This window comes from Myxocyprinus asiaticus, chromosome 37, assembly GCF_019703515.2.
Source record: "Myxocyprinus asiaticus isolate MX2 ecotype Aquarium Trade chromosome 37, UBuf_Myxa_2, whole genome shotgun sequence".
Lineage (NCBI taxonomy): Eukaryota > Metazoa > Chordata > Actinopteri > Cypriniformes > Catostomidae > Myxocyprinus > Myxocyprinus asiaticus.
Genome location: NC_059380.1, coordinates 7,286,484 through 7,304,312, shown reverse-complemented (window position 1 = coordinate 7,304,312; position 17,829 = coordinate 7,286,484). Strand labels below are relative to the sequence as shown.

General features: G+C 37.5%; 1 protein-coding gene across 5 annotated transcripts in view; it reads right to left on the bottom strand.

The window, feature by feature from the left end:
* LOC127427576 (kazrin-like) overlaps positions 1–17,829 on the bottom strand; it is a 230,491-nt gene that overhangs the window by 30,545 nt on the left and 182,117 nt on the right. Inside the window, exon 1 of one of the 5 annotated variants that reach the window (XM_051675239.1) lies at positions 692–1,256. The exons of the other annotated variants lie outside the window; for them this stretch is intronic. Coding sequence (XP_051531199.1) covers positions 692–1,091 — 400 coding nt within the window. The 5' untranslated portion in view covers positions 1,092–1,256. Of the gene's footprint in view, positions 1–691; positions 1,257–17,829 lie in introns of those variants that run through there. 5 annotated transcript variants of the gene reach the window in all.

Here is a 17,829-nt window from a genome sequence, read left to right as displayed (position 1 = left end):
GAAGAATATCAATTTTCGGGGAAAAACAATGAATGAAGGTTTGAATCCGAGCACTGACATCCCGTCAGCATGACACAGGCGTATGCAAAACAAACCAAAACACTTCTCTTTGTAATATAAACAAAAGTTTATTTATGCAGTAATATCAATTAATAATTAATACAATGCAGTCAATAAACTTCCGACTTACAACTACAAACTAAACAGTGATATGATTAGATATGGAAATAAAAATAATCTTATAACACATAAGGTGTGTGTGTGACAGTGTGTGTGTGTGTGTGTGTGTGTGTGTCAGTGTGGTTAGTGAGAGAGAGAGAGAGAGAGAGAGAGAGAGAGAGAGAGAGAGAGATGATTAAGTGACAGCCGGAAAGCTGATTTTGCGATAGCTGGAGAGAAAGCAGCTGTGCTTATCACTCAGGGACGTGGTTTTATGAGCGGGGCTCGTAAAAGTCCTGCGTTATTTGACTCTAATGGATGAACTCAGTTTCTGTCTCACCCGCGATGGCGAAATTGCACAACAATCCAATTTGGTTGGACCACAATACAGCAAAACAAATTCGTGATAATTAATACCCTGAGTATTAATAATGAGCGGACATGGCGGTCTGTAAACTGTACAAGCAAAAACCTTGAAACACAAGAATAACACACTATAATATTCTATCTCTGCCCAGACGTAACCTCTTACTTGAATTGCATAAGGACACAGGTAGAATGTGTTTTCCTCCGTCCTTTAACTTTGACCCGGTTCCTTGAGGCTCGGGTGATGACGGGAGGCCATTTCCTCGCTCTGTCGGTGGGCGGTAGGCTGTTGATTGTCGGCGGGCTGGCGGAGAACTCAGAAATGTCGACTTGATTGAAGATGGAAGAGAAATCTTTAATCTCCGGGCTCTGGGCTTAAACAGCTCACTGTGCAGCTGGATCCTGGACTTCCTGTCAAGCAGATGCCAGGTGGTTAGAATAGGCAGCAACATCTCCTCATCGCTGATCCTCAACACTGGAGCCCCACAGGGCTGTGTTCTCAGCCCACTACTGTATTCCTTGTACACACATGACTGTGTGGCAACACATAGCTCCAATGCCATCATTAAGTTTGCTGATGACACGATGGTGGTAGGTCTGATCACTGACAATGATGAAACAGCCTACAGAGAGGAGGTGCACACTCTGACACACTGGTGTCAGGAGCACAACCTCTCCCTCAACGTCAGTAAGACAAAGGAGCTTGTGGTGGACTTCAGAAGAAAAGACAGAGAACACGGTCCCATCACCATCAATGGAGCACCAGTGGAGAGAGTCAGCAGCTTCAAGTTCCTGGGTGTCCACATCACTGAGGAACTCACATGGTCCGTCCACACTGAAGTCGTTGTGAAGAAGGCTCATCAGCGCCTCTTCTTCCTGAGACGGCTGAGGAAGTTTGGAATGAACCGCCACATCCTCACACGGTTCTACACCTGCACTGTGGAGAGCATCCTGACTGGCTGTATCTCCGCCTGGTACGGCAATAGCACCGCCCACAACCGCAAAGCACTGCAAAGGGTGGTGCGAACTGCCAGACACATTATCGGAGGTGAGCTTCCCTCCCTCCAGGAAATATATACAAGGCGGTGTGTGAAAAAAGCTCGGAGGATCATCAGAGACTCCAACCACCTGAGCCATGGGATGTTCTCACTGCTACCATCAGGTAGGCGGTATTGCAGCATCAGGACCCGCACCAGCCGACTCCATGATAGCTTCTTCCCCCAAGCAATCAGACTTCTGAACTCTTGATCTCTCATGATCAATATACATCAGCACCGCACTTTATTACCCTTACTCTTATATCTCACACCGGACTGTCATAAATTATATTATTATTATTATATTATGTCTCTCTTAACAACTGACTATCAACCGACAGCCTGAATGTCAATACAGTACAATACTGTACATTCTATATATATATATATATATATATATATATATACTATATATATATATATATATATACTTTTTATATATATATATTTTAATTTTTAATTTTTATTGAATAATGTGTATCTATATAGTAAAAAAAACAAAAAACAAAAAACAAAAACAAAAACAGCGTATTGTATACTGTACAGTGTATGTTATTATTTGTATATTGTTGAGTGTAATTATGTGTATAACAGATGTTTAAATTGTGTTGTGTTAATTTGATGTTATTGTAAACTGGTATATGTCTCATCACTGTCACAACTGCTATGTTGATTGGAACTGCACCCAAGAATTTCTCACACCATTGCACTTGTGTATATGGCTGTGTGACAATAAAGTGATTTGATTTGATTCGTTGTTTGATAATCTCTTCACTTCTGTTGGCAAACGGATGAAGATGCGAATTGCTCGGCGGTCTCCTTCGGATCCGTTAGAGTGTTTGGTTGAACACAGAGTAATCTCAACTCATCCAGCGAGATGGAGATTGTATGGCTACAGTTTCAAGTCGGACATTACTTCCTTATGCCACGAGGTTGCACCGGAGAGCAGCAAAAGCTACGTCTATATTCAGTGAACAAAGTCGCTGGAAGTGAATTCTGGACGCATTTCAGAGGTATTTCAACTCCTGATGATGTCATCTTTGAGGGACGTTCTGTTGTGTGCCTCATCCAATAGGAGTTGAGAGCTCGATCCTTTAGTGAGCAAGGCTTCATGGATCTGTAGTCTGTTTTGGACTCCCTTTGTTTGATTTTGGCACGATTTTTATCAGTAAAATTTACGACTTAGAAGGTGGGGGCTTGAGTTATGTTTTTACGACTGTGTTAGGCCTGCCTTTGTCTTCTATCTGAATACATGAGGCCCAACACCTTACACACTAAACCAAAACACTACCACTAAGCTAACAGGTCTTACGCTTTTATAACAAAAAGTTTAAATTATATTTTTTTTTCCTGTGGTCATTTCGCACTGCGAAAAACTCACTACATTTTGTTAGATTTCTCAGAAGTCAATTCTTATGTAATTTTCCTCTTAAGTAGTCTATACATAACTTGTTTTAGTGCAGCGGCAGCAACAGAGCGCAACAGCTTGGTTCCAGAAATATAAATCCCATTCATTTATCCCATAGATGAATTGGTTTTCAATGATAACTTTAAAGACAGACATACCGTGAGCTACGAGTTTGTTCATCTATGGTACATGCTTCCGTTAAAACTATCAGTCCCGCTATCTCAACTTCATTGTTTAAAAATCGCATTTGATAGCAGAATTCATGGTAAACAACTACACTACCCATGGTACATCAGAGAAATATCCACCAATCAGAGAACAGTGTCCAATGAAATGTGGCTTGGAGCTACCGTGTGCTCCCATGATGCATTGTGAATGACGCAATCAAGTCGATCTCCCATCACCCTTAAACTACTTGTTTGTACACATCGGGATATTTTGCAATAAACATAAAATATATTGTTTCTATACTTATAAACAACAACCAATAATAAATAGTTTTATATATTTCCGTAGTTTTATATTCAATTACATCATTCGCAATGCTTTATGGGATTGTAGTTTGTGCCTTCATGAAAGAGGGTAATTACAGAACCTTTGTCTTTATGTCCGATTTTCAAATACTTTTTTGCCTCAAAACAAAGTTTGTGATGTTGTGATTCACCTCGGAGCTGGTTGGTTTGGTTCATGGCTAACAACTCTTTTATGAAGAATTTTATTAAAAGTCTATGGAAGAAATGAATGGGAAAAATACTGAAAAAGTGGGCGGTCACTGTTGCGCTCTATTGTTACAGGGAAACAAATAAAAAAAAATCAATGTATACAATTATTTTTGCAGCGAGGCACTGCCACTGGTGTCCCCTCAAAAACAAACATACAAATATAAACAAAAAACAAAATGATACTTTCTATGTTGCCAGCAGGCTGACAAGAAATGGCATAATTACAAGAGACAACGAATGCTTGTTGAGATATTTTTCTTTTTTTTTTTTTTTACTTTCTTACACGAAGACATTGCTGTCTTTCATCCCCTTGTAATCACAGGGAAACAGAACACACAATAAAGAAAAGCCTTTCAAGGCTCCTTCACAGAGTCAAGGGAGTTGACAACAGACACATTAACATTAGAGTGAAACCACGGCAACGAAAGCGGGACACAGGCCCATTTAAAGGAAAACAGCGGTAATTGGCAAAATACCTGTAGATCAATAGATGCAAAACTGAGAGGACAAGCATGTTCCAGAGTCTCTTTAAATGAGCGGAAGAGTGGTGGCTATTCTGTTGTGAATGAAGAGTAAACGGCCCATATCTCAACCCCGCACAGAGAGCAGCTATAAACAAGAGCAAAGCTGATTGAAGGACTCTCAAAAGCTCTTTTAGTGACTTTCTGTTGTCAAAATTGTATTTAAAGTTGAGTCCCTCTAACATGGTGGAAATTCGTAGAACGTTGTCAAGTCAGGAAAGCAACATGAATTAGTCAAGCTGCCAGTCAGGTGTTCTTTGCTGATATGCTTGGTAAGTGAATAAATTAAAACGGAGGCCTTTGCTGAATGTAATTTGCATGACAGCTGCAACATCAATCTTTTTCAAGGGAAACGAGGGAGCTTGTCGAGTAATAGAATTCAATCAATTGTAAACTGCAGTCCGGCCAATATAAATTGGGCTGTGATAAAATAAATTAAAAGCTCTTATCAAGAGCAATCAATACAATTAATGAGGGAGATTGCCTTGTACTGTAAGTGCATTATAGTACTTTAAAACACATCCCGCCATGTGTGCAGTAACACCAGTAGCACAGGGCCATCAAACTTAGTTTCAGTAAGGGAATAGGTGCGTCCCAAACCACAAACTTCTGCACTATTCTAAGCCATTTTGTAGTGTAAGTAGTGCGAGAAGTAGGTTTACACTGAAAATGCAGCAAAAAGAATTGTACTTTAAGTACCCGGATAATGCACTTTTTCAACCATCAAAATGGAGAGTGGAATGTTGGACACTTCATGCACTGCAGTCAACAAAACCACAAAATGTGTCATGGAGCGACCGCATGATCCCATGACGCACTGTGAATGACACAATCAAGTCGATCTCCCATCACCCTTAAACTACTTATATATTTGTACATATCGGGACATTTTGCAATAAACTTTAAATATATTGTTTCTATACTTATAAACAACAACCTAAAATCAATAGTTTTATATATTTCCATGGTTTTATATTCAATAACATAATTCGCAATGCTTTATGGGATTGTAATTTGTGCCTTCATGAAAGAGGGTAATTACAGAGCCTTGTACCTTTGTCTTTGTCCGATTTTGAAATACTTTTTTGACTCAAAACAAAGTTCTTGATGTTGTGATTTACCTCGGAGCTGGTTGGTTTGGTTCATGGCTAACAGCACACACGGCTTGCCGTAGATAGCGGAAGGGGCGAAGTGCGCTGCTGGTCTGACAAAACAGTTGTAAATAATGAAAAATGAAGCAGCTGGCGAAACTTCAGTGGATCCAGCACCTTACAAATGTGAGTTGAATGCTTTACCATCACTCCAAGCTTTGTGCATATGTACGTTGTTTGAGATACAAGTGTTAAACTGAGGTTAGCTAACATGCTAAAGCTAGCGGCAACACATCAGGTGCGTTTGAACCGTCACTTCCATCAGCTGTTAAATGCTGAATGCTTCTGTGTAATAAAAAACAAAACATTAATTGTTCCATTTGGGACGACACACACACCAAAAAAAGAAAATTCTGTCATTATTTACACACCCTCATGTTGTTGTGAACCTCTATGAATTTGTTTCTTTAATGGAACACCAAATGAAATGTTAGGCAGAATGTTAGCCTCAGTCACCATTAACTTGCACTGTTTTCCATACAATAAAAATTAATGGTGACTAGGGCTAACATTCTGCCTAACACCTTCTGTGTTCCATTCTTAGAAAGAAAGTTGTACCGGTTTGGAACAACATGAGGGTGGGTGAGTAAATAATGACAGGATTGTCATTTTTGGGCAAAATTTCACTTTAAAAAGGTGTTATGGCCAACAGGGAGACCAGAGGCTGTAATGCAAGCCGTTTCGACATTTATTCATGCGTAGGATCAGTATAGATCAAATTGAAAGAAAAAGCTAATTCTTGATATAAGGAATAGAATTACTCCTATTGAAAGTTAACATTTTTTTAAAGTCAGAGCTGTAGCCTAGTGGGCTGTGCTCATGACATGTGACACTGATGCATTGTAGGTGACCCGAGCTCGATTCCCAGTTTGGGTCTTTTCCCGATCCCATTCCCTCTCTTCTCCCTTATTGTTTCCTGTCACCTCTCCACTGTAATCTGTCTAAAAAAATTTATATTAGTAATTACATTTGCACTAGTTTTAACGTTACTTCTTGATTTATAAATGCTGTCATTACTTGTAGAAATACACATTCTTGATATCAAAACTAGAAATTCAACTAGTAAAACCTAAGTCTTAATATCAGTAATTGCATTTTTTACTAATATAATTTCAAAATAATTTGTTATTCACTCCAATTCAAAATGCAAATATAGATATCAATAAATTATTTCTTACTAGTTGAAATTCCACATTCATATGCATTCTTACCATAAAAATGATCATTTTTTATCTCAATACTTACATTGTTACTAGTACAAATATCCATTCCTGATATCAACAATTAAATCACAACTAGTAAAATGTTTTATGTATTTACTGATTACCCATTAACCTTCATTAAACATGTTTACCATGATATATAAATTTAAAGTGAGCTATATTTAAAGTTCATAACGTTCATAACGTTCATAAAAGCACACACACACCACAGCAAAATTTTGTAAGGTGTTGAGTCAAAAAGTACTATCAAAACACTTACTTACTGCTCCAAAAAATGTGTCTTTAATAAATAACCATACTGTTAATATTTCGACCCATGTAAGTTCTGAGGAAGACTCTTACATGGGTTGACAGTATGGTTATTTATTAAAGACACATTTTTTGGAGCAGTAATTGTGCAAGTTTTTTTTATATATTTAAAGTTAAAAATACTAAACAGCTGTTTTATAAGAGAAGTCACAGGAAATATGAGGCCAACTTGAATGGGGAAACAATAATCTTCACAAACTTTGGTCAAGATTACATTTAAATAACATTTCAAAACCGCAAAAAAAATCTGTCAACAATGGCATCACAAATTGTTCTTCTTAAGCTTAAATCATGCAAATAAAAAACAAAACATTTTTTTTTTTTTTACACTTTTTTTACACTTTTCCCAATGATACAGACATAGAGGTTGCCATTACATCCTTAAACATTAGTGTCTCTGTCCAAACCAAGTTTCAAAACTGTTTGTATACTCTCCAAAAACCAGCGTGCTCTGCACCTCACCTCCAAATTAATGTGACATGATTTCACTCATTGAGCTCACTTCTAGATAAATCTGACAATTAAAGCACTTCAACCCATTAATGTTGCAGCTTGATAGTGGATGTTTGAAAGTGATCCCACTCTTAAGCCATGGTGCACATGTGAGACAGAAGGGGGCCGGGTGCACGAGTCGAGATAGCACCAGGTGCTTGAGGCTTTTCTTTAGCTCGCCGCTGACAAGGTGAGAGTCTGCAGCGCGACTGATAAAACAGAGAGATGGACAGCCCATTGGTCAATGTCTGCACCCACTTCCAGGCAGAGGCAAGCAACCGGGGATTGCACATGGCACAGGAAGCTCCTCTTTCCTGGAAAGTGCCATCTTTCACTCTGTCGCATTCAAGCCCAAAGCCGCTTATTCATTTAACTCAGAGGAGACTTATTTGGGGCAGTGGGAACAGCTGTTGTTCTGCTTTGAGCCCCAGCGCATGTAACGATCTTTGGCTTACAACTAGGATTTGTATGAGAAATGTAGCAGTTCGCTTAGCCTGAGCCAAAATCATTGTCAGAGAATGCAGAGACTATGAATCATAAAATGACATGGAGTGCAAAGTAGTGGTCGACTGTTATTGGATTTGGCAATACCGATAGCTAAGGCGGTTTGAAAAGCTGATAATTGATTAATCAACATGATCACACAGGAGGTCGGCATGTTGTTTCAGATTGTTCCGGTACACTAAAATTGGCGACATTATGCTGATGCACGGACCACCATCATCTCCTATCAGATATGTTTGCATCAAGCTTGCTTGCTTACCCCTGTGGTGCACCCAAAAGCACGTCGCGTTAGCAGCAGGGGAGACCAGGGTTCAGATCCCGTGTTGAAATCAGGAAGTAATCATGATCGCATAATCAGTGACAAATGCAATTCGGATGTTGCATTTCCACCTCTAACATTACATTTTTGCTCCACTAATGGTTAGGGTTAGACATAGGTTTGAGTTAGACATAGGTTTGGGTTGGGTGGTAGACTTTATAAAACAGGCATTTCTCTTCAATGTGTTAATGCATATACAGCTGAAAACAACTCAATTCACGTCTTGCTTTTGGCGCCCCTACGCGGACAGTACGACCAGAAAATGGAGCTCACGCGTGCCCATGCGCCCAACAACACTTGCCGCTTTGACCATGGGGGGCAGTGTTATGAATTTCGGTAAGTTTAGACCGATTTTAACTAAAGAAAGTCGACCTACTCTTTCTGATCTCACTGTGAGATCAGTCTGGATTATTCAGCCAATAGTTTTTAAAATTGATTTATTGAATGTGTTAGATGTTCTTAGTCTTTCCTTACTGTAACAGGCATGGACTTAGAGGCAAATAAAATAAACTTAGAGTTTATTGCTCAGCTAAAATCCCAATAATCACCTGCAAAAAATGAAGATTTGGGGCATAATGTTAGATTTTTAACAATAAACAAGACCGAAATACACCATTGACGATTATATTGAAATGCCTGTGCTCCCAACAGTTCACAAAAATAAAAGAAACAAAATATGCACTAGAGTCTTCTACAACATACTGTATTACAATATACACTATAAAGTAAACTTTGTCATATAACAATTATGAGGAGTACTTCATCAACAGTAGATCATCAGCAATCACTTGTCAAAAATATTTGGTATTCCAGTAATCTGGTATTATTAAAACACTTTTTTGCCTTTTGTATGGGAACACCAACACTTTATTGTCTCAGAAGGGAAATTTGTCTTGGACTCATGGTGCGTACACATATACAAAGCCTTGCCCCCTTCAAATCAATATATAAATAAAAAAATAAATAATATAAAAAATAAAAAAAACATTAGACCAATAATCCTACCTAAACCATGTCACATTTAAAAGCATTAAAATATAACAAACAATGCATTAAAAGACATTGTGTATATATATATATATATATATATATATATATATATATATATATATATATATATATATATATATAACTATATAAAAAACAGGCAAATCATATTCAAAACAAACATGCATGCATTTCATAATTCATACTGAGGTTGTGCTATATTGTGAATATAGTCATGGCTAAAGGGCATTATTAGGCAAGATGCACTGTGGCCTTTCTTATTGCTTTTATAAAAATGGCTACTACATGAAACAAGTTTTAAAAGCACAAATTGTTGTTTGTGAAACATTATTTTAAGCAAATTAATTAAGCCCCATTCTTACGGTAGAAGGTTTAGAGCCTAACATGTAAATTAAGAGTAATAGCCTCTATGGATGACAGTAATATACATAGTAGCTAGCTGAACAAGCATTTCGGGTCATAGCTGTCACAGTAGTTTTTGTTAACACGGCTGAAAGTCCAAGACTGCAATTATCCGTTTTATGAAACATTTTAATTAGAACCTTTGTAAGAAGCTGTAATTATCATCCCGTAAATATTCCAAGTATTACCCTTTCTCCAAATGCCAACCTTTTGATTATACCGCTTTAGTCATAACCAACAAGTTGAAATACGATCACTATTTGAAGAGGCTGACAAATCTGATCTGAACCGCATGAAAGGAGTGTGTCTCTGGGCCTGTTGTCTTTATGCTGTGAGAACCAAGGTTGATATACAAAAAGCAATCAGACCTCTAATTCCCTAAAATGCACTGTGTAAATGGTTCAGTGTGTGGATTTAACATGGATAAGTCTGTATACAAAGGTATAAAACTGACTTTTCTTTCATTATTAAACTTTGCATTTGTAAAAGATTTTCTAACATTTAAGCCTGTTATTCAAACTTGAATCAGGTAGGTCAGTAAGAAAATGTGTTTAACTTTCAACCTCGCACGTTCAAACAACATGAAAAATTATTTTATTTAATAGGCTAGTAAAATCTAAGTCACACTGAGGCTGCTGTCTGTTGCCATATATAAAGATGACAATGAGCAGCTATATAAACTTGCAGCGGCAGCAGTATTTTCTTCTGCATAAAATGTCCTTAATCTGGCTCACTGTGGCAGTATTTGGCCTGCAGTTCCACGGTTCTGCGATAAACCATATTGTAAAGGGCTCAACTCCCGATTGCATGTTTTAGCTGATCTGTTGACAAGTTATAAACTTCAATAAAGGGGAGTCATCAGTAACAGTTAAATTTAACCCAAAAAGCATTTTTCTGTGTCGGGAAAACAGTGCTTTGAGTTGGTTCCCTTTCCAAAAAGCAGCACTAAAACAAACAGTATCTGGGTCATTGATGTGATGCTAATTTTTTTTCTGGACCAACTTCAAAAATAGCAGTACATAATTACTTCAATACACCTCTACTATGATGAAGATGTTTTCAATTTCTGAATTAAAAGTAATTTTGATACTGGTGTAACCGTCCAGAGACAGTATATAGTAAAGAAGCAAATAGTAAAAAGAAGTAAATAAAATAAAATAAAAAATAAAATAAAAATGTCTAATTGAAATCTGAAATTCTTGAAAGAAATTTTGTTTTGAATAACTCTTTTTTCATTATTTCTTGAAAAAAAAAAAAAAAAAAAAATTAGCAGAAAAACAATTTCATTTTAAAATATTCTACGAAATTTGGTCCAAAAATCAAAGTCAGGTGTTACACGGTATTTAAGAGCTGCTTTGGTGTAACCAACATGCAGTTAGCCATTAAGCAGACCCTAACTGTGAGTGAAGTTTTTAAAAAATATCAGATATTTTGACATTTTTATCAAAAGGCACATCTTGTCCAGGTCATTAAGTAACTTTACGAAAACTTCTTGACGCTTGACATTTTTTGTAAAATAATATTTCTTACTTTGAAAAATACGTTTGAAAAAGTTTTTGAAATTAATGATTAAGTTGTGTACATTCACATGCATTCAAGGTGGAAGAAAAGTATTTTAATACCTTTTACATTTTTTAAGTCATCAGATGCTATAAATGGACACAAAGACAACATTTCTATGAACTTGATGCAGTACATGTGTTTTAAAATAATTTATTTTTTAAAGATTTCTAATTTTTAGAATCTCAAAACTGGATGCCAAAAGTTCTGAGGTCCCAAGGCCCTAACAGAGGTTGCAGGTGTCTCCGGGCTCTGGTCTACTTTCCAAATCTCACGCCGGGTTCACACATCCTCCATGAGCATGGCGTGAGCGGCACATTAGCGAGGCGGTTGCGTTGGACGTTCACCTTTATTAAGTTGTTTTATTGAAATTATGTGCATGCAGACATAAAAATTGTAGGGCACTATAGGTTCGGTTTGAATCATTTTGATTTGCTTTTGTGTCTTTTCAAAAATCTCCTGATTATTTTAGTGTTGCACTGCACCTAGAACCGTTGAGCTCAGCATGAGCCGCGTGGCAAAAATAGGCTCAACTCCGAAACTATCCGCTCACTGCCGCGTCTGGGACGCGTCACCGCATGACTTACGCTTGCAGTGTAAACTGTGTCATCTGTGAACATGGGCGCCGAAACGAAAACACACTGCTCACGCCTCGCTCACGGAGGATGTGTGTACCTGCCGTCAAGGGATGGCTGAATTTATGCAGTGTTCCAGATATTAAAGGGCCATTTTCAAGAGATGTATTTTGAATAATAAAAAAAAAAAGATCCATGCTTTCTCAGTGTCGAAGAGCGTGTGTATTAGTGTACTATTGAGATTGTACTAATTTAAACTGAAACATTTTAATACTATAGATTAAACATGAATCAAACAAGGATTTACTGTGACTGCGAGTCAAATCTTCCATGCGAGTCCAAATAATCTATTCATAAAAAATGTAACATTTCCCTGAGACATGGGCACAGCATCTGAGTGGCATTTTTCCATAATGCTTTCCCAACTAGCTTTGATGCTGGCTCTAATATGACTGTCTATGGAGCTCTAAACACTGAGGTTAAACCAGGGAGTATATTTTGGGACAAATATTTGGGAGACTACAATGCTTTTCATCTAAACAGCCAGCCAAAAGTCATGGCAGGGAATTAATGGTGAACTGCAGTGGGTTTCAATCATTGATTAACATGAGCGAGTATCATGCTGTGGAGATTTCAAACGAACACAAAGTGTGCGTGACTCAGAGAAGGTGAACCGATAAAACACAAAACAGAATATCATTAAAGTGAATTATTCTGATTCCACCCCATCCAGTCTTTTTCATAGTTTCTCTTTGATTTCGATTTCTCCTAGATAACTTCATAAATGCCAAGGAATGTTTCATAACATACTTTGGAGCACAGGCTCACATCAAATACAGAAGCTGTGCGGTACACGTCCCACGCATATCTGACAAGCGCTCCTCAGGGAGGTTTGTATTGCATTTATTGTAAATCTTTCTAAAGATATTACAATGCTTTTCAAACCTGGGGGAAATCTGTAGATGTTACAGGTTTATAAATGCCCCCCATCCATTCCCTCTTCTTTGCTTTGCAGATTTTGTTCTCAAAGGCCCTGTATAAAAAAAACGCCTATTGATCTGATCACAAGTGATCAGTCAAGACACATTGCTGGCAGTAACATAACTGACATTACTATGCCAGCATGTTTTTGCATGTGTAAGAGGAAAGGTTTTAAAAATCACAAAAATTCAGCACATGTTCACTTCCAAATATATTGTACATTTCAATTTTAATCTCACTGAAATGGGACGTTTTAAGCAGAAAGCTCACAGTTATTTCAGTCTAGCTCAAATATGACTTCAGATGTGTGTGCTTCACATGATCTGTGAAACTGCATGTTGATGTCAGGCAAGCAAAAGATACTCAGTGAAGTCTTGTGCATGTATATATATAGGACGATTATGTTGTCATAAGCTGTACGTAAAAAAGTTTAAACCACCAATTTGAGTGCAATGGACGAATGACAGGTGAAAAGGTGTTGTTTTGATACCAAGGAATATAATGATCCCCTTGCGAAAGATTCCTTTCCTAAAATATAAAGGTAGCTACTGTATATAGTTTCAAGTATGAAGAACAATTTACACTGTGTGAGAAAAATAGTAAGTGTAATCAGGGGTTAAATTGGGGCAGAATGGTCAAGAATGGCATTCCGACACCAGCTAAATTTAATAACTGGCTTTTATATTGTCAATGAACTAAAGCTAAAAGAAATTATTAAATATTATCTGGAACAGATCATAACCCTAACCCCACTGTCACCTAACCCTAACCCTAACCCCAACCCTTTGAATTAATTAAGTTGTATTAGTTAGTTTGGTTATTCTGCTTATATGTTTTCTACCCGCTGTTAGTACTGTTAGATGTATAAATCTGAAGAGAAACACTTTTGAATTAAATTCCAATTTATATGTAGAGTGCTTTTCACAATAAAAATTGTTCCAAAGCAGTTTTACAACCACCAGTGAGCAAGCTGCAGGCAACAGTGACAAGGAGAAACTTCCTAGAAAGATACAACACAAGTACAACTCTTCAGAGTATATACACTCACCGGCCACTTTATTAGGTACAACTGTGCATCTACTTATTCATGCGATTATTTAATCAGCCAATCATTTGGCAGCAGTGTAATGTATAAAATCATGCAAATATGGCTCAGGAGCTTCAGTTAATGTTCACATCAACCATCAGAATGGGGAAAAAATTTGATTTCAGTGATTTAGACTGTAGCATGATTGTTGGTGCCAGACGGGCTGAGTATTTCTGTAACTGCTGATCTCCCGGGATTTTCACACACAAGAGTCTCTAGAGTGAATAGACAATGGTGCAAAAAAAAACAAAAAAAACAGTGAGCGGCAGTTCTGTGGATGAAAACACCTTGTTGATGAGAGCGGTCAACGGAGAATGGCCAGACTGGTTTGAGCTGACAGAAAGGCTACGGTAACTCAGATAACCACTCTGTACAATTGTAGTGAGCAGAATAGCATCTCAGAATGCACAACATGTCGAACCTTGAGGCGTATGGGCTACAACACCAGAAGACCATGTTGGGTTCCACTTCTGTCAGCCAAGAACAGAAAACTGAGGCTGCAGTGGGCCTACCATTTGTGTACCTTAGCAGAAATCCAGATTTGTCAGACCAGGTGATGTTTCAGGTGATGTTTCCAATCATCTACTGTCCAGTTTTGGTGAGTCTGTGCCAACTGCAGCCTCAGTTTCCTGTTCTTAGCTGACAGTAGTGGTATCCGGAGGGGTCTTCTGCCACTGTAGCCCATCCGCCTCAATGTTCGACGTGTTGTATGTTCAGAAGTGCTTTTTTGCATATAACTGTTGTGACTGTGTGGTTATTTGTGTTACTGTCACCTTCCTGTCAGCTTGGACCAGTCTGGCCATTTTCCTCTGACCTCTGTCATTAACAAGCAGTTTTTGCCCACAGAACTGCCGCATGCTGGATGTTTTTTGTTTTTCACACCACTCTCTTTATACTCTAGAGACTGTTGTGCATGAAAATCCCAGGAGATCAGCAGTTACAGAAATAATCAAACCAGCCCGTCTGGCATTAACAATCATGCCACAGTCTAAATCACTGATATCACATTTTTTCCCCATTCTGATGGTTGATGTGAACATTGACTGAAGCTCCTGACCCTGTCTGAATGATTTTATCCATTACACTGCTGCCACATGATTGGCTGATTAGATAATCGCATGAATAAGTAGATTTACATGTATACCTGATAAAGTGGCCAGTGAATGTATGTTGCAAGAAATACTACTTACTGTTAAACCTAAGGATGTCGATAGAATAAAACAATCACGATTTATCTTATGATTTCAGAACGGTAATAATGTTGAATTCTATAAATTGTAAAAAATGTTTACATGTTATTTCTCTAAAACTTTCCCTGCTCTATGAGATTCACAATCTTTACTGCTACTGTTCCATAGATCACATGCACATTCTTTAAGAACGGCAGCTGTTGGCACACGTACATCCCTTCAGGCCCATAACTGACTGCCCAGTGAGCCATTCGACTCTTTTGATTAGGGATATAATTCACAGGCAAATAACTTGATTCCGTGGGTTGCAGCAGGAGACCACAGAGGTTGGTGCCTGGACGATAAGGGCCACTCATCATCTGATGGATCACGCTGCTAATGCCTCTTAGGCTGAGAACCAAATTACAGAAGCACAAATCACGGCCCTCACGGCTTGAGAGGAGAGCCGAGGTTGAGAGAGCGATACTCCTGCTTTGATACCAGCGAATCCATCCACACTGGCTTACTGACCTTGTTTCAATCAAAGTGCTGTTCTGCATGTTTAAATGAAAAGTTAACAGAAAGGTAAGTTGAATTAACATTTCACATTATTTAATTTCTAAGCATCAGCCCTGCTGAGAAGACCAGAATAGATTATCAGTTATATTTTAGTTGCTGGTGTGCCAATCAGGCTTCTTAACCATTAAAGAAATAGTTCACCCAAAAATGAAAGTTCTGTCATAATTTAAACACCCGATCTTGATGTTCGCTGTTTACAAGCTTCTCATAGCTTTCATGAACACGCAACAAACATCAACATTTGTACTGAAAAATGACTTACATTTGTGGTTGTTTTTCACCAAAACCTATTGTAAGCACTCAGAAGACTTGGAATATGATGCATTTATAACGCCGAGTTGCATGGCCTACAGTACTTTAATTATATTTTAGGTATAATTTCTGCCATTGTATTGAAAATATTGACTGAGAAACATCTTTTGAGTTTTGCATGACAAATAAAGTCATGACATGAGGGTGAGTTAATTTTTGACAGAACTTTCATTTTTGAGCTATATATTCCAGGCCACTAACGAATTTGACTGATAAATACCTTTTGAGGAGTCACTAAAAACAAGAACAACAGGAGTTCCCAGGTACACTTTAACATTAATAATTTAATGTGTTGTTTGCATTAATAATTAGATTTAAGGAGTGTAACCTGATTTTTATTGCCCATTAAAGGGGCCATGGTTTGTTCCTGGCAGGCAGCGGATGCCCTTACCCGCCAACACCCTAATCCTAACCATATGGAGCCTGTAAGGCTGAGTACCCTGCCAGGCACAACAAATGGCACCTTTCTCCCATCGCGATTTTTATGTAACAGCCAATAATGCATAAGTAAGATAACAGGAATGCTTGATTCTTAGCATTTTTAGCTATATTATTATTTTTTATATTTATAATGCATTTTATGTTTTTTTTTTATTTATTATTGTTGCAGTATAATGATAATTTAGTTATTGTTTCAAAAAAGCAGAAATAAAACAATTATTAAAGATCAGTTCTGCATATTGGTTATCGGACACGTACACATAAAAAGAATTTGTATTTGTCATTCAAAAAACAAAACAAGATCGGACCACCAGCTACACCACCATTAACCCTGTATGGTATGGAGTAGCCACATGGCAACAATTTATTTTCATTCACTTTCTCATGTTTCAGAAAAAAACTACAACATAAATGCATTGTTAGAAATAAAAGAGCAGACTTTAAATTCACCAATAATATGCTGTTTTTAAACCACATGACATTTAATTTTGTCTTCAAGACAAGCTTTTCCAGCTGAAGTGCTCCACAAATTGTTCCATGAAACACATTTTGAAATGTTTTTCTACATCCTGATTGTTTGCTGAAAATTTGATACGTTACTTAGATGTTGTAGTTAACCTGTCAACGTTATTGAAAATAGTTTTACAGAAAACTGAGAAATATGAATATTCCCACATGGCAATGCTAAACCACAATGGAAAATTTGTTGCCACATGGCTACTCTGTACTGCAATGGGACTGCATTCATGCATTTTTCCTATTTTTTATAGATAATGGCATCAGTTATAGTATTGCATTTTTTCTTTTATTTGGAAGTGTTTTATGCATTTATGCATAAAAAAACAATTGAAAGGTCAAGGAGAGTGCACAGCTAGTTCTTCCGAATGACAACAGTGAGAATGAGCTACTCAATTTTAGTTGGTTGGAGTTCCAAGTAAAGGACTAAGAAATTAACTAAGATTTATAAGTGCTGTAAATATATTGTTCATTGCTTGTTCATGATACCTAATGCATTAACTAATGTTAATGAATGGAACATTATTGTAAAGTGTTACGCTTGACGTTAATGCACTTCTCTGCTTCTTTTGTCTTGTGTCTCACCTTCATCTCTGAACTAGCTTTTCTTAGCAATTCTGGAACTTTGTACTGCGTTTCGTTTCGTGTTACTGTCTTTTTAGGATGAACTGATCTTGCTGTTGTGTCTGTTAAATGAGTGTAAATGTACTGTAATTGCATACACAGACAGCTAAGCCATAACTGCAAACACTATTTCAGAGGAGCAGCTTGTCGGAAACACTAAATATCTGGTTGATTTGAAAGCACTTGATTGTTACCTGCAACAACTGCCAAATATGCAAAATTAGCCAGTTACTAATACATCATGTGAAATGCATAATTTTAAGGCAGTTTTATTCATCCAGATTAAATATTTGAACACTCCACATACAGTAGTAGGACTACAGCATGACCCAAATATGCTGCCCCATATAGCAGAAGAAAAATC